The sequence below is a fragment of the Salvia miltiorrhiza genome, chromosome 2 (genome assembly GCF_028751815.1).
Source record: "Salvia miltiorrhiza cultivar Shanhuang (shh) chromosome 2, IMPLAD_Smil_shh, whole genome shotgun sequence".
In the NCBI taxonomy this organism is placed as follows: Eukaryota; Viridiplantae; Streptophyta; class Magnoliopsida; order Lamiales; family Lamiaceae; genus Salvia; species Salvia miltiorrhiza.
Genome location: NC_080388.1, coordinates 5,669,641 through 5,687,879, shown reverse-complemented (window position 1 = coordinate 5,687,879; position 18,239 = coordinate 5,669,641). Strand labels below are relative to the sequence as shown.

At 43.5% G+C, this 18,239-nt stretch overlaps 1 protein-coding gene across 1 annotated transcript; it reads right to left on the bottom strand.

Annotated features, from left to right (window-relative positions):
- Positions 1 to 11,196: 11,196 nt before the first annotated feature.
- LOC131007892 (uncharacterized) lies at positions 11,197 to 14,256 on the bottom strand. Its single transcript, XM_057934804.1, has 6 exons — positions 13,843 to 14,256; positions 13,346 to 13,417; positions 13,118 to 13,264; positions 12,617 to 13,015; positions 12,455 to 12,565; positions 11,197 to 11,208 (listed from the first exon to the last, which is right to left on the bottom strand). Exons 1-6 carry the CDS (start codon positions 14,254 to 14,256, stop codon positions 11,197 to 11,199), a joined length of 1,155 nt encoding a protein of 384 aa, XP_057790787.1.
- Positions 14,257 to 18,239: the final 3,983 nt, after the last annotated feature.

Below are 18,239 nucleotides of genomic sequence, written 5' to 3'. Positions count from 1 at the left end.
TTTTGGGTTCCTCTGACAACGGATGGTCTGATCTATTTTTTACTCGAAATATTTTCTCACATTTTTTACATGTAGGTACTATGGACTCTTCTGGTGTTCACCGCACTCTCGAGAATGAGTTTGATAACACTGGGCTGAACTCCGGTGTCCGCACCACTGAGATACCTACTTCACTGCTCAACAGTCTACCAGCTAGCACTGTTTTCACCACTCCGCCGGGTTTTCACAACGTCTCCACTACCCCGCTGACGGGTCAAAATGTCACTACTCAGAGATCTGCACTGGTGACTCCCGGGTCTGATCTACCAAGCTTGGTCCCCATATCTCGTGGTGGACCGGTAAACTTTGTGTTGGCGGAGCAGATGATGGCCCTGCTGTTCGCTAATTTCTTTTAACACGCCGCAAGTGTACGGGTGCAATTGTGTACAGTAGCAAGCAAGCTCGTATTCCACAGAGACTGAATTTACCAATTCCTATCCTAAATTATTCTACTCTATCTGGACAAACGAAATTAAGAGTTTTGGTTTAAAAACTAAATAAATAAATAAAGAACAGGAAACAAAATAAATCAAGCTGCGAAACAGATAAGAGAAGATTTCCCAAGGCAAAGGTTTCAACAGATTCTCCTAACTAACATGTTCAATTCAATTAATCAGATGATTCCTAAGGCAATCTCTAAGCTAGTTCATACCCACTCCCATGGCATACAAACCGTTGATTACATGCAAGGCTACCATCCCTGGATCACACTTCTAACATGTAACTCCTAAAAGTTCCTAGGATTAACGCCATCACAAATATCAATTCCCTTTAGAATTAAATATATGTGTTCTATGTTCTTAGTTCAGGTAATAATTATCATCTCCCGATATCAAATTAAAACCTATTATTATGCTAAATTGGTGGCCAATCAATAAAGCAAACAATTATAACAAGAACATAAAAAGGAATAACAATCTCAATTAATTGAATCAAACAGTCAGAAATTCAAATCATGTCTACTCCCTAAACCCTGGGAAAAAGGGATTCTAGCCACACATAGACATATGAACTAGAATACAATTCTCAATCAAATAAATAAACATTCAACAAGAAAAACCGTAGTAAAATTGAGAATCTTCAGTTCTTGCTCTCGCTCCGTTCTCCGTCTCTCTCAGCTCTCAGGAAAAGTAAAATATGATAAAAGATGATAAAAGGTGCAGAGAATAAGTTCTTGGGGAGTATTTATATGCCCTAGGTCTTGTAGCTCTCAAAAATTACCCAAAATCGCTAAAAAACGAATTTTGGGCGGAAATACGGCGACTCGCGCGGCCACGTCGCGCGGCCGCATGGCTGGCCCGCGTGACGAAGCAGAACTCCTGACAACTTCGCGCAGCGATTTTGTTTTGGCTCGTTCTCTCTCGTCCAAACTTTGATTTATGATCCGTTTGTGCTCACGAACTCCTCTCGAGACGTTCTACAACTTGTATTTCAGCCAATTCTTCCAAATTCTGTTTCATTATTTCTGAAAATTCGTTCAAACAACAAGCAAGTGACAAGTTCTTGACCATAAACCAATATAAGCTCAAATAAATCAACAAACACACAAAATCCTCATAACTTGTTGGGAACCTTGTGGAATATCCTAACCCTTGTTTTGATGATACCAAAATTCATAGGAATTAAATGTAATAGACTAGAATCATTTTGAACTCAAGTGTTAGAGTTGGTTTCTAGTTTAGTTACGGTGTCGAAGACTGAAGACTGAAGACTGAAGAACGAAGACTGAAGACTGAAGACTGGAGTTACCAACTGAAGTATCAGTTGAAGAATCAGTTGAAGACTGATTAATTAATGCGCGCCATGGACTGATACTAAAGTCAAGTATCAGTTGAACATTCCTCCTAGGACTGATCTTCCAACGTTCAGAGGAAGCCACGTACGCTCAAGTACAGCCGCATTAAATGCAGAGATATCTCAATATCTTATCTCTGCAGAGGTCATTCCTATCTGGTGGTTACTTTTCAGAGATGTCACATCTCATGTGCTTCAAAGAGAGCCGTTTCCACACAGACAAGGAACCTCGAAGATTGAAGCCTCAACCCAAATTCGAATTGCTCTCCAACGGAAGAAATCTTGAGGATGATTTACGCCAACGGATCTATTCAAGAGTTCTCCTACAAATAGCGTTTGAGGATCACTTCAATCTTCACCGATTCAACGACATAAGCTGAAGCTCTGCCGAAATAGCTACTCAGCCTAAAGCTTAACCGCCCAAAGCTTGAATCGAAGAAGAGAATTCCAAAGCCAAAATCAGTCACTTCTGATTACATACATTCTCTTAGACCCTAGGCATATATCTGTGTACCCAGAAGCCAAAGGTCAAACTTGCTTCAAAGAACTTGTTCTTTGTAAGTATAGTTGGCACTCGTTTAAACCTCTCCCCTAGTGTGTAGGTGTGCTTAGCAGGGAAATCCTACGCGAGTTGTGTAGGTGCTGAAATCCTACGCGAGGTGTGTAGGTGGGGAAACCCTACGCGAGGTGTGTAGGTGCTGAAGAGAGTTTATCTTCAGTTTATGGTTTGCAGTGCACCAGGCAAACACTTGCGGAGTGGATTGTTGGTCTGATCAACCAACCGTGGATGTAGGAAAGAGTTTTTCCGAACCACGTAAAAGTCTCTGTGTTATTTACAGCTTTCAGTTTTACATTCATACTTGTGCTATTTCTTTGATAAAACTGAACACTGACTAACAGCAAAGAGAAACCCTAATCCAACTATCTGCTCCACCGAGGCTATTCGAAACTAAGTTTAATTTCCGCTGCGTATGATATCAATCTGACTGAACTATCCTGTGATAGTAAGGAAGAGAGATATCATCTCTATCTGTGCAAACACGACTGAAGCCCTTACGTGGATCAGTTAAGTTCCAGTGACTTAACTGATAACTCTTTACTGAAGAGCTTTCAGTATCAGTCGTCAACCCTGTTGGTCAAAACTAATTTCGGTAAAACAGGTGTCTTGTTTGCATGCAAAGTTTCGTTTCTATCTCTGACTGAGATCCCTCTGATTGAGGTTGGTAGATAGTCATAAAAATAGCCTATAGGTGTATTCCCCCCATACACCTATTCGAGACCCCCCGGACCTAACAATTGGTATCAGAGCAGGTTGTTCGTAAGAACTATCTGTTTCTGACTAGGTTCTATTTGAACTAGATCCTCTTGGGGGAGACGTTGTTTTTGATCAAAAATCTTTTCTCGAGATTACCCTTGTGTCTGCTTGGTTGTGTCATTTTCCCATTTCCTGTGTGCTTCTACCTGCTTTCTCTAACCATGTACAGGAACAGGAAGGATTCATCCGGCGATTATGTTCATACATATTTTCGAGGAATCAGTGGATTTGAGTTAGGATCATTGGACTCCGATGAAGAAGAAAGATTCATCTTTCCAGAAGAGAACATGAGTCCAACTCACTCACAACTAGAAGATTCAAGTAGATATGATCAAATACGACTAGAGTATCAACACCTAAGATCGAGATTTGAAGATCTCCTTAGGGAGCACAGACGGACCATCAAAGAGATTGATCGTGTGCAAGATGCTTGAAGGATCGTCATGCTCCACTTCGTTTCAGATGAAGACGAAGCAAACAAAAGAGATGTACAGGAGCACAGACTGATCAACAGACTGAAACTTCTTCAGTCTCAGAACAAGAACTTCTTCAACGTCTTAAGGAAACAGAGACAAAATTCAAATCGACATCAGAAGTTTTTGAAAGAGTGATTCGTGAGGAATCACTACTGCACAGAAGAAAGATGGAACGAGAAAGGAGCATGCAACAACAGCCAACGGACTCAAAATCAAAGGAGAATCAGTCATAAAACTCAGGGGGAACTTACACTTCAAACAATGACAAAACTAGTGTTAATCACTGTGTAAGCCTCTCTCAACATTTCACTTGTATCTATGACTGCTTTTCTTTAATACTCTTGGTTGTATTGTGCTTAAATCTGACATGTCTAAATGCTTATTCTCTTTATTTTATTTAATAGACACGTGCACATTTGTTTTAAAACGGTTGTCACACGATCACACGAACCCGCCCTTTTTACTAAAAAGCGGAGTGATCCACGTGGCATGATTCCATTTGCACGGATTTCAAATGTTTATTGAAACCGCCTTTAGCACGACCTCTCACTCCTTCTTCAAAAATGTTTCATCTTCGACTAAAGATTTACTCAATCTCAGATAAATCTTTGTGTGCAAAATTTTTGAGTGTGCCCTTTTTCTGCAAGACTAACAATAAGAATCCACAGTTCCATCTTTGTGAGAATCAATCTTCAGACTTTTGCAGAAAACCTCTCATAAAATCCAAATGGGAAAATCAGCATCACAACAAGTTGTGTGTTACGAATCTGTTGCAACACTGGAGTCACTCCAACAGTATGCTGATTTCAACAAGATCGATGAGATCTTAGGTAGACATGGTTGGATGAAGTTCGTCCAATGCTCACCAAGTTTCCTTCTCGAAAAACTGATCATCCGAGAGTTCTACGACAACATCAAGAGCGATGAATCGACTGGTGAACTCAAAACAGAGATTTCTGTGTTCACAAGTGAAGATTTCTCAGAATCAACCAAGATGTCCATCAACATATCTGAAGCAGTGAGAGATATGTTCAATCTTCCAACTGATGGACCAGCTCCATTCTTCACCGACGAAGAAGCCACTGAGCACATGAGGGAAGCACTGACAAGCAATGCACCTGCCGATCGCGTCATCACAAATGTACTGAGCATTTCAAGAATTCATACTCATCTCAGACCCATTGCGAAGATGATCAAGAAATGCTGGTTTGGCACTCTTGGATCCCCTGGTCACCTCTCAAGACCACACAAACTTGTGCTGATCGCCCTGATGCAGAAAGGCCCATTCAACTGGGAGAAGGCCTACATTCAGATCCTCGCTGAAGAGAAGAAGGAGTCTCACTCCACCAGACATCTGCGTCAAGGAACAAGAGTCTCAGCACTCATTCTCCATAGTGCTAAGGAGACACCTTGCTTCTGGAAGAACACTACTCAAGTGTCTTCCACCATCCATCTGTTTGAAAAATAGAAAAGTTCACTTAGAGGAAATATCAGTATCTCGACTGAAATACCTCTCCTTACGTCTGAGCCACGATACAAGACTCGAGGCTCAACCAAAAGAAAGTTCGAAAGCGTGTCGTCTCCAGTCAAGATCTCGCTGGACACCCCTCAGAAATCCCACAATGAGGAACATGAAAAAGATGCTCCAAAATCCTCTGAAGAAGTTCCAATGCCGAGCACTGAAACTCCTCAACAACAGGCTCCATCTGTCTCTCCAGCAGATGAAGAAAATCAACCGACAGAGGAGACTCGAGCAACCTATGACAGAGAGACGGAATCTGAAGAACTACCTCTCAGAGGTTTCTTCCATTACTGTCTTGAAGGGTTCAACAGGAAAGCAAAGTTTGACGAAGGTTCAAACGTCAATGCTGCATCTTCATCCTCAACCTTTGTCAATCAAAAAGCCCTTCTCAAAAGCTTCGTGACACAACTGTCCGAACACTGTGTCACAACCATTTTTCCTACAATATTAGCCTCCCTGAATCCTGAAGAGTTCCAAGCTCTCGTCAGCTATTTCTTCTATATCTTCATCAAAACCCTACCCAAATCCCAATACAAAGAGATTGATGAAGTTCTCAATGATGGTGAGATGGAAGCTCTGGAGAATAGCATCTTTGAGAAGTTCAGAGTCACAAACGTTTAGGATGGCATCCACGACTGGGCACCCAACTTCAGACTATACCTCACTTCCAGAGGTCTTCTCAAAGAAGATAAGGATGAGGACATGGGAGACCATCATGAAACTCCACCTCATCAGTCTGCCCCAGCCAAAGCTACAGAAGAAGGGACGCCGGCTGAAGAACAAGAGCCTCCTGAAACTACCATTGATGAGAGAGTCCAGATGTTGGAAGAAAGGATGCTGAGTCAAGAAGAAGTTTCATATGAGCTAAGAGTCAAGATTGCAATTCTTGAATCAACTGTCACTCATCTCCAACAGCAACTGGAAATCCAGGACATATTCAGCGAGGTCCCTGAGTCTAATAACAAGGACAAACGCGAGGAGGACAGGAAAGGAAAAGGGAAGCTGACTGAAGAACCTAAAGGAAGTCCTCCAAGGAAGCCAAGCAAACAACTCCGCATCAACTAAGAAAGAACAAGGAATGTCGTCTAAACAGAAACTCTTTATTTTGTATATGATATTCTTAGTTTGTCTTAGCTAGCCCTTCCTTGTTATGATCTTCCGCATCCTTGGTTCATATTGGTTTTTACTGTGTTCATGAAGATTCGTTTTTATCCTATCTTTGTTCCTCTTACCTATTTACACTTAATGAGTATGAGTTATATTATTTAGGGGGAACTCTGTTTAAGCTTTATCAATACTTGACTGTTGCCCTTACTGTTTGTTGGGAACTTGTTCGAATCCTTTACTTAGACTAATAAAAATAGGGACTATGTGTGATTATGCTTAACTGGTGAAATTGCGTTCTATTTTAGTCTTTCAATTTCCAAAATCTCCTTTTATGCATATCTTTTCAAATCATTGCATGCACTATACGCCGCCTATTTACGGCAAGTGATTATGACAAATATTCTATATCTGTGCATATCTCATCTTTCTAGGCATTTAACTGTCGGGCACTTACTACGAACGTCAAAAATTATTGTAATTGATTTAGCGCGCATATTTCAAACCGCGCCCACGTCTTTTCGATTGCCCTAGGAAACTGCTCATCTCCCACGATCATACCTTCTCCACTACTGTCATTCCTCATTCCCATCACTCTTGCACGTTCTCTCTAGCATTCAAAATCCACAGCAATCTACTGTGAGATCTCTCTCTCTCTGCAAAATTCTCTTCACAGATATTCTATTCGAGATGGCCAATACTAATATGAAGAAGACTGACAACGAGAAGGAAGCTTCAATGAAGAAAGAGGTCAGATATGAACAGACAGTGCATGAGGAATCGTTTGAAAAGAAGCCGGAATTTACGAAGGTTTCAAAAATACTTCTCCAGAATGGATGGAAGAAGTTTGTCACAAGTGAACCGAAATACTTACTCGACGATGCTGTCAGAGAGTTTTACAAAAATCTCAGATTCAGCAACGCCGGAGAACTAATCTCAAAGGTCAGCATCGTTGATGGAGCAAAATGCATAGAGGAGACTCTCAACGTCTCCGAAATTATCAGGGAATTGTTCAATCTCCCCAACAACGGATTTCTACTCTCTTCACTGACTGATGATGAAGCAAATGAAACTCTCAAGACTGTACTGAAGGATAAATCTGAATCTACGAAGAGTCAAATCACTCTATCTCATCTACATCCAAAGTTTGCCATGTTGGGCAAAATCATCCAGAAATGCTGGATAGGTGCTACAGGGACTCCAAATAAAGCTTCTCAACCGCAGAAGAATGTCATGGCGGCTCTTGTGAAGAAGGAATGCTTCAACTGGGAAGAAGCTTACATGAAGCTTCTTTACAATGAAGCCCACAACACACGACCGACAACGATGGTCCGACAGGGGAACAGGGTATCCCAGATCATTATCGAGGGGACAAAGAAGCACAAGTATGTGCAATGGCCTAAGATGATCAAATTCACAGACAACCTGCGTCTCTTCAAAATTGCCAGAAGAGATCCCAAACCTTCCTCGAAGGCAAAGGTAATCGACATCTCTTCTCCTCCATCATCTGATTCTGAAGCCCCTGATTCACCTCCTTCAAATCCTCGCACAAATGTGCCACGACGTGTTCGTACAATCCTCCCCAAGAAACCATCTATACCAACTGAGATGCCTTGGAAATTCTCTCCAAGATCCAAAGGCAAAGCAGTTATGGAAACTGCACCAGAACCAGCCTCCACCTTCATCTTCAAAGGTACTCAAGAAGCTGTTGAACTTCAGTCTGAAGTTCAACAAATTGCCACCAATCGCCTTCGACGCATAATTGGTGATGTTGATACGTCTCTAGAAGCCTACCGGGATCTTCATAGACTTCTCACGTATACTCTTCTGAAGACAGCACCATGTCCAAAAATCAACAGTCTTCGCTGCCCTGAAGCTGAAGACTCGTTTGAGATGGAAGAGGCTACTCTGATCAGCCTCTTTCAAATTGAACATGTTTGGGACGTAATTCATGATTTTGACAGTTTTGCCATGAATTACTTGAACTCGTCCAAACAATTCAGACGCCTCCTGCCACTAAACGACGATGCCGGGACATCAAAGGTATTGGACGAGCCTCTCATCATAGAGGAAGTTATTGCAGCTCACAGCTCTCCTATTAATGACAATCCACAACCGGAGGAAGCTGCTGCTGATCCTGCCATTGATGATCAACCAATGACTGACTCAATCAGTCAACCGGAGCCACCATCCTCTCATCCGACATTTCCTGCTGAAGCGGACCTGACTAGCATCACTGCAGTTGATGCTCCTCCTTCTGTAGAAGAAGAGAGATCAGCGGACAATGCTGATCCAGAACAAGTTGACGACATCCTGAAGTCTCCTCCGACTTCATCAACACTCTTGAACACTGATGAGCCAATTCCACCTGAAGGCCAGAACATCAGTCAAGAACAAGAGCTTCCGCAATCTATTGAAGAAAGAACAGATTGCCCTGCCTCATCCAATCAAGTTGAGGCCTCCACATCCAAGACTGATGAAGAGCGTCAGCAAGAGCAGAACTATCCTGACGAATCAGATGTTCCAATAGAACACGTCGAGCTTCCTCGCCCAGAAGGACCTGTTCTATTTGATTCGGACGCAGAAACTGATGCGCGCCTCACACTCTGGAAACATAATCGGCCGCGCAGACATCTATTGCGGATCGCTGATGATGAAGAAAGACCAATGGATGTACTGCTGAACCAGCTTGCTGATCAACGGTTTGAAATCGACTCACTTAAGCACGAGCTCGAACGACAGCGAATCTATGGTGAAAAGTTCGTGAAGAAGCTCAAAGAAGTCGAGAAACAGGCAACAACAGACATGGTCCATCATGCCGAGTTGATTAATGAGCTCAAACTACGGATGAAAGCACGGAAAAAGGATTTGATCGAATACAAGCTTGAAATGCTGGATCCAGAGACTGGTATTCCTAAGATTCGAAAGGATCACACAGAATTGTACACCCTCTTTCTCGAATCAGAGATTGAAAGGAAAACGCAATACATCAGCCTAACTACAAAGCTCCAGGAAATGGAACTTGAGTTCCTACAGACGTTCATGCCTAGAACCGAGGTCAAGGAACTCATTGCAACGTCAGTTCAGCCCATCATGGAACGACTGTCAAAGGTGGAAAGACAACTCCAACAAACCAAAGAATCTCCTGACTCAGCTCTCGTTCAGAAGATGCTCACTGATCTCCAAGAACTACAAAGCGGACTTCCTCCAGCTGATGCCAAAAAGGGGGAAGAGGATTTATTAAGGCGTATGCAAAAAGAAGCGGATATGCTCCCCTCTGTTTTCAACAGGGTGGAAAACAGGGCCGAGGAAATCACTGCAAGGGTTGCCCCCACTTTCGCCTCAGTTGAAGCTAGCAGAAAGCGAGGCAGAGAAAGCTCTTCAAGTGAATCAGAACTGAAAAAGAAGAAAACTGTCGAATTCATCTCAACTCTGAAGGAAAGTCAAAAGCTTGAGCATTATCTCAAGAGTGGACTGATTGTATCTCATCTGGAAAAGTTTGAGCGACCAGATAAATGGATACCGTCAGAGTTGAATGATTGGTGGGAACAACTCAAGGAACGCTACACCAAATGGATGGTGTTTGCAAATATTCAAGGCGAAAAGAAGCGCAGGTATGAAGCCTGGAAGTACTTCCTGATGCATTTCCAAGAACAAGAACCTGTTCATCAAATGTTGGAAGCTCAGAAGGCTAATGGACAAAGCATACCTGACCCTCAGAAGAAAGTAGCAGCTCCACCAAGGTTCAGGAATGGTGTTGACAAAGAGAAGATCAAGAAAGAATTCAGAGCCGTCTGCAGAATTTGGAACTTTCATCCAGATTCCAAAGAAGCCAGAAAGGTATGGGAAGCAGTCTTTAAACTCTACAATCAAGTACCTTGAGTAGGATGGCAGTACTCTGTAATGTCCTTTTTATGTTCTCAAGTTGTAATTTTAGATTGTTGCTTTAATCAGTCTCTCCTAATGAAAACAACAACTTCTTATTGATCTCACCCTGAAGACAATGACTCTTTGTCCAAGCTCTGATTATGGTTTTTCTGTTTTCTTTAAGTTCTATTTTTTTAGAACTGTTTTCTTTCTTGCTCTAAGTACAAGTTGTTTAGGTTCTATTGTTAAGGGGGAACTGTTTTGACCCCTTGTCTAGAACTTGTACTGAGAGCTCAGTCTTTTTGTTGTCTAGAACTGCTGTGTGGTTTTGGCATCATCAAAAAGGGGGAAATTGTTGGGAACCTTGTGGAATATCCTAACCCTTGTTTTGATGATACCAAAATTCATAGGAATTAAATGTAATAGACTAGAATCGTTTTGAACTCAAGTGTTAGAGTTCGTTTCTAGTTTAGTTGCGGTGTCGAAGACTGAAGACTGAAGACTGAAGAACGAAGACTGAAGACTGAAGACTGGAGTTACCAACTGAAGTATCAGTTGAAGAATCAGTTGAAGACTGATTAATTAATGCGCGCCATGGACTGATACTAAAGTCAAGTATCAGTTGAACATTCCTCTTAGGACTGATCTTCCAACGTTCAGAGGAAGCCACGTACGCTCAAGTACAGCCGCATTAAATGCAGAGATATCTCAATATCTTATCTCTGCAGAGGTCATTCCTATCTAGTGGTTACTTTTCAGAGATGTCACATCTCCTGTCCTTCAAAGAGAGCCGTTTCCACACAGACAATGAACCTCAAAGATTGAAGCCTCAGCCCAAATTCGAATTGCTCTCCAACGGAAGAAATCTTGAGGATGATTTACGCCAACGGAACTATTCAAGAGTTCTCCTACAAATAGCATTTGAGGATCACTTCAATCTTCACCGATTCAACGACATAAGCTGAAGCTCTGCCGAAATAGCTACTCAGCCTAAAGCTTAACCGCCCAAAGCTTGAATCGAAGAAGAGAATTCCAAAGCCAAAATCAGTCACTGCTGATTACATACATTTTCTTAGACCCTAGGCATATATCTGTGTACCCATAAGCCAAAGGTCAAACTTGCTTCAAAAAACTTGTTCTTTGTAAGTATAGTTGGCACTCGTTTAAACCTCTCCCCCATAAGAGTGTTTGAGTGACTCGGAGTTCAGGAAGGTACTCTGAACTCTGAAAGGGAAGTCTGAGCACGAGGTGTGCTTAGCAGGGAAATCCTACGCGAGTTGTGTAGGTGCTGAAATCCTACGCGAGGTGTGTAGGTGGGGAAACCCTACGCGAGGTGTGTAGGTGCTGAAGAGAGTTTATCTTCAGTTTACGGTTTGCAGTGCACCAGGCAAGCACTTGCGGAGTGGATTGTTGGTCTGATCAACCAACCGTGGATGTAGGAAAGAGTTTTTCCGAACCACGTAAAAGTCTCTGTGTTATTTACAGCTTTCAGTTTTACATTCATACTTGTGCTATTTCTTTGATAAAACTGAACACTGACTAACAGCAAAGAGAAACCCTAATCCAACTATCTGCTCCACCGAGACTATTCGAAACTAAGTTTAATTTCCGCTGCGTATGATATCAATCTGACTGAACTATCCTCTGATAGTAAGGAAGAGAGATATCATCTCTATCTGTGCAAACACGACTGAAGCCCTTATGTGGATCAGTTAAGTTCCAGTGACTTAACTGATAACTCTTTACTGAAGAGCTTTCAGTATCAGTCGTCAACCCTGTTGGTCAAAACTAATTTCGGTAAAACAGGTGTCTTGTTTGCATGCAAAGTTTCGTTTCTATCTCTGACTGAGATCCCTCTGATTGAGGTTGGTAGATAGTCATAAAAATAGCCTATAGGTGTATTCCCCCCCATACACCTATTCGAGACCCCCCGGACCTAACATAACTAAACACCAAAAATGACACACCAAGAGGTAAAAATGCATGTCTATCAACCCCCCAAACTTGAACTATTGTCCGTCCTCGGACAAAACAAAGATGAACCAAGAATGAATCAACAAGAGCGTAGAGAAAAGTGGATAACATTGTGGCTTCAGATTTGTCAACAAAATTACCAACATGCATTTGTATCTCCAATCATCAAGATATCACACTCATGAAAAACTTCAAATTGTGGTCTCAATGACTTGCAATCCTCACCAAAAAGAAAAAGAACATAAGAACTCTCAACTCTCAAGTGTATGGACGTGTTTACACTCAGTTCAAACAAAACAAGTACTCAACCATAAGCTTGTCAATCGTCTCACCTCTCCACCACTTAATGTGTGCTCTTATAACCAAGATCAAAAGGTCTTCATTAAGGGTTGTAATGTAGTGCTGCGAACAGCTGCCCCCTGCTCCACTCTTACCAGCCAAAATTCCTCCTTTCAACTTCCGATCACCTGGGTCCTGCCAAGAAAAAAGATCCGTATCAAATGTATTAAAAACATCAACACTTACCATTCCCGGATCCTTTGCTTTCTTGGGCACTTCGTCCTTGTGGATGCGGTATGGTTCATAGACATAGAAAGTTTGGCTCTCATCATGCAGTCGCAGTGTGAGCTCTCCATTCTCCACATCAATTAAAGCTCTTCCCGTTGCAAGGAACGGACGCCCCAAAATTAGCGGGATTTTGTTGTCATCTTCAATGTCTAGAACCACAAAATAAGCAGGGAGAATGAAATCCCCCACCTTCACGAGCACGTTCTCCACAATTCCACGAAGATAAGTGACCGACCTATCCGCCATCTGTAGCCTTATTGATGTCGGCTTCAACTCTCCAATAGCCAGCTGCTGGAAAACAGATAAAGGCATGAGGTTTATGCTCGCCCTCAGATCGCAGAGTGACCTTCCGAAATGCTGGCCTCCAATAGTGCAGGAAAGTGTGAAGCTGCCCGGATCTTTGACCTTCACCGGCAGCTTTCTCTGCAAGATTGCGCTGCATTCTTCATTGAGATTCACCGTCTCAAACTCTCCCAACTTCTTCTTTCGGGAGACTATGTCCTTGAGGAATTTGGCATACTGCGGCATCTCCACCAACGGAATGTTGATGTTCACCTTCTTAAAGATCTCTAAAAACTTAGAGAGCCGCTCCTTCATCCTTTCTTTCTTATGGCAATGAGGGAAAGGTATAGTTACAGTTGCTGGCAAAGTAGCTATTTGCTTTTCATCCTTCTTTCTGCCAGAAACCTCAACAGTGACCTCCTCAGATTTTTTCTCAATCAGCTGTGCACTCTCATCTTTTGCCGTCATGGCCCCTTCCTGTGTAGTCCCGCTTGGCAAATCAACCATCTTAAAATGACGCTGGGAAACGGCATCCACCCCGGAGGACGCAGATGAGGTGGGAGTCGTCGGCCTTCCTCATGAACTCTCCACGATAGCTCTTCTTTCTCCATCTCATGAGATCCATGGCTGCAATCTGAGGTGACTTCACTCTTTAACCCAATGGCCATGCACTGCTCCTTTGAATTTACCTTGGCATTGTTTATGAGATTGCCCGACTGTTGGAGTTTGTTGACGGCGGTGGCTATTTGACCCAATTGGGTCTCGAACATCTTCATTTGAGTCCCCACAGCAACGGCATTGGACTCTAGCTTTTCCATCCTTTTGTCGGACTTGGAGATAAATTTCATCAGCAGCTCTTCCAAATTAGGCTTCTTTTCTTCATTGATGACTCCATTGGTGACAGAGAAGCCTGGTGGAGCTTGGAGCGCGTTATTCGGATTCCCATAAGCCAAATTCGGATGTGGACGCCCTCCATGATGAAGCTGTTGTCCATTATTATACCCGCTCTGTTGCCCGTGCTGAAAGTTCCCGTAGTTTCTGCCATTAATGTAGTTGACGTCTTCTACGCCTGTCGGGATCTCTACAGCTGGCTCAGAATCGCCAACAGTCATAGCATTGATTTTCAAGTTCATCTCTGCCAGCTGAGTCAAAATCAATGCCATGAGATCTGAGCTGGACGCAGCAGTAACTTTCTTCAACTGAACTCTCTCGGATGGCCATTGGTAACTTGTAGTAGCCATGCTTTCAATGATCTCCATTGCCTCCGAGCTCCCTTTCTTGAGCAGAGAACCTCCAGCTGCTGTATCCATAAACATTCTCGCACGCTCACCACACGCATTGTAAAACATGACCAACAGAGTCCCCTCATCAAAGCCATGAAACGGGCACTTCCTCAGCTTCTCCTGGTATCTTTCCCATGTTTCAGCCAAAGTCTCTCCATCAAATTGCTGAAATTGAAGAATGTCTGTTTAGCCCTATTTCGTGATGATTTTATGAGTTTTCCTGCTGTGCATTCGAGCTCGTTTCGTACCTTTTTGCTCTATATTTCACATGCTCGATGATCTTTTTGGGTTTACTGTCGTCGTGTGCAGGATTCGAGAAGTTTCAAGTAATTTCAGCTCGACTGGAGCAAAAATCTCGAAGTTGATCTCACGGCCGCCGCCGTGCCACGGCGGCCGCCGCCGTGCCACGGCGGCCGCCGCGGAGACGGCGGCCGCGGCCCTACGGCGCGGGCCGTGCCTGTTTTGGAGATGTTCTGCGAAGGGGCCTCACGGCGGCGCCGTCTCACGGCGGCCGCCGTCCACGGCGCCGCCGTCTCACGGCGGCCGCCGTCCACGGCGCCGCCGTCTCACGGCCGCCGCCGTGTCTGTTCAAATCCGGGAGTTACGGATTTTCGTATAAAAACCCATTTTTAGGGTTTTATTATTCACTCTCGTCCCCAGCAGCCCCCAGGCGATTTTTCCCTTGTTCTCCCTTAGTTTTTGAGTAGTTAGAAACATCATAAAAATCTTGGATTCATTGGATTGCTTTGGATGGCAATTAACACTTCATCGGATTGGTTTTCCTTGGATTGCTATGTTTTGTAAGAACTCCCTTTGATTCTCTTTGTTTATGAATCCCTTGGTTATTTAAGTCTTTGTTTCTTGTCTTTAATGAATATGATGATTGAAGATTATTGTTGTTGATTCTATATTCTCTTGGTTTTATGAATCTTTTGGTTAATTGAGTTTTGTGTTTTATGTATTTGATGAATGTGAAGATTGAAGTTCATTGTTGTTGATTCTAGATTCTCTTGGTTTTCTAAATCCTTTGGTTTATTTGAATCTTTATTTTGTGTTTGATTAATATGATGATTGGAGATAATTGTTGTTGAGCTTAGATAATCTATGTGATTCGTAGTTTGTTGCTATTGTTTACCTTTTTCCTTTCTTGCTGATGAATATTTAGAGATTTCTTTTATGGAGATTAAGATTTTCTTGCATTCGAATCTTATGCTTGATTGAGTTTCTTGCCTAGGTAGTTATTAATCTTTGATGTTTACAAGTTTATGATCGTTTGGTTTAGTGTTGGAGTTGGAAACTCTAGTTGATTTCGTTAATGTTCAAATGCCATGTTCTAGTTAGTTCGTCGTTGAGTTGCTTGTGAAATTCTCTTTGATTGTGTGTGTTTGCTTAACATTCATTTGATTAAATGTTAATATGTTATTTCGCCTAGATAATCGTTGTTTATGGTGTTGAATTGATGATTGCTTTCTAGATTGCTAGTTTAGAACCCTAGCTTTGTTTGCCTTTTTGCATTCTTATTGGCTTTCTATCTTTTGCCTAGTTAACTTTATATGCTTTATTTTAATTACGCATTAGTTAATCGGAGAGAAAGTGTCAGACCCAAACTTCTGATTAGAGTGTTTAGGTTTATTTCATGTTTTCTGTGCGTAGCATAATCAAAGCCCTGTTTAGCCTTCCTTGAGAGACGACTTGGGTTAGCTTATTACACTAGGACGACCTCGTACGATTGCGAGTCAATCCATTAGGTGTTTTGGGTTGAGTCAAATTTTGGCGCCGTTGCCGGGGAAGGCTTTAGGCATTTGATTGTGTTGCATTTTTTTCCGTGTTTATTTTTGTTTATTTCTTTTGACTCGGTTATTTTCTCCCTCCGGTGCGTTTGATTTGTTTGTTTGTGTTGTGTATGCAAGGACGTAGAAGCTTGAAGAGAAAGCTTGCACCTTACTACGACAACATTCATCGACCTCGGGAGGTTCTTTCAAGCCTAGAGAAGGAGTCCGAGTCCAGTTCGAGAAGTTTTGTGGAATCACAGTTTCAAGAGAAAAACTGTGAAGAGAGAATTGCTTCCGATCCCATCCTGGAAGCCGTGGAGGAGACGCCTTCTGTGCACTCTGACGAAGAAAAAGAAGCTCGGCCCAACCCTGACCAAGAAACCATGGCGGAGCAGAACGTCCAGTACATGGGAGATTTTTCCAGGCCAGTTATTGGGGCCACTAGCACGTCAGCGATAGTGCTTCCCACGGCGGTCCGTAATTATAATCTGAAGCCCAACGATTCAAACCTGCTACCGCTCTTTTATGGGATGCCGAGTGAGGACGCCTTACAGTTCATCCGCGACTTCTGCACTCAAGTGCAGACCTTCCCACTACTGGAGCTCACCGAGGATCAATTGAGGCTCAAGTGCTTACCTTATGCACTCAAGGACCGGGCTAGAACGTGGTTGCTGTCCTTGCCGCCAAACTCCATCACCACGTGGGCGGAGGCGAGTGAGAAGTTCATGCTCAAATACTACCCTAATCACAAGACGCAAGAGATTAGGACACAAATAATGAACTTCATGCAAGGAGCTGACGAGCCTCTTCACGAGGCTTGGGAGAGATTCCAAGAGCTTCTCCGCCAGTGCCCGCAGCACCAGTTGGCTCCCGTCATGTTGATGCAGTTCTTCTATGACGGATTGATTCAGACGGCACAGTTCATGGTGGATAGTACCGCTGGGGGCAACATTGCCCGAAAGACAGCTGATGAGCTCAAGGAGATCTTCAACACACTGGCCGCGAGCTCTCAACAGAAATCAGTCAGAGGAAGGAGGGTCGAAGCCCATGCTGTAGCCCCAAACAATGAGCTGCAGAAGCAAGTAGCGGACCTGATGAGGCAAGTTCAGCATTTAAGAATGAATCAGGTGGAGCCTCAAACCGTTCAACCACCGCCAGCTCAGGCGCCGCTAGCAGAAGGATGTGGCATATGTGGCGATTTTAGCCACGGAACCAACGAGTGCCACCGAATGGGGGAGTTCACACCTGAAGGGGAAGCAGAGGTCTATGCTGCCCAGGGATACCAGGGGAGACCTCAATTTGAACAGAGGCCCATGTTTAATCAAGGGCAACAGAATCCCAACGTGGGGTGGAGAACTCAGCAGAATTCTGGATGGAGGAACCAAGCGCCTGGCCAAGGGTCGGGACCAAATCAAGGCAATCAATTCCGCCGCCCTCCTCAGCAATTTGGGTATCAGAATCAGCAGCAGTTTTACCCACCTCAGCAGCAGTTCCCCTTTCCTCAGCAGCAGAACTACCCGCAAGCTTATCAGCAGCAGCAGCAGCCCCCGCAGTATCAACAGTTCCCTATGCAGCAAGGGAACTTCCAGCAGCAGCAGCAAGGGAACTTTCAGCAGCAGCAGCAATACCAGAATGCGCCCCAGCAGTTTCAGAAGCAAGTCCAACCACAGAAACCGTCTCTCGAGGACACCATGCAATCATTTATGGAGATGACAAAGCAGAGCATGGAGTCCCAGTCGGCTACAATCAAGCGTCTCGAGACTACAGTTGGGCAACTAACAGGAGCCCTGAATCAGCTGCAGCAAGAACAGCCGACCAGGAAGTTCCCGAACCAGGACAAACAGCCGCATCAAGCTCATGCCGTTGAGGTAGTCAAGGACAAGGCCCAAATAACCATGGGGAGATGGAGAAGCAAAACTGTGCAGGCAATCAAGGCTACCCAATGCCCCAGTGAGCCATTGCCACCCATCACTGTTGCACGAGACCAACCACCACCCAAGCAAGGAGATCCAGGTAGCTTTATTTTTGATATTAGCTTAGGTGGGGTTGAAAAGGTGTTTGGGATGCTTGATTTGGGCGCGGCAGTCAATTTGATGCCGTTTGATATTTTTGAGAAATTGGGTAATAAAAGGCTGAAATGCACGAATATGAAGATAGAGCTAGCTGACGGCTATATTAGTAGCCCACGGGGCCTGGTTGAGGATGTTGAGGTTGTTGTGAGGGGAATTAGAGTTTTGGCTGATT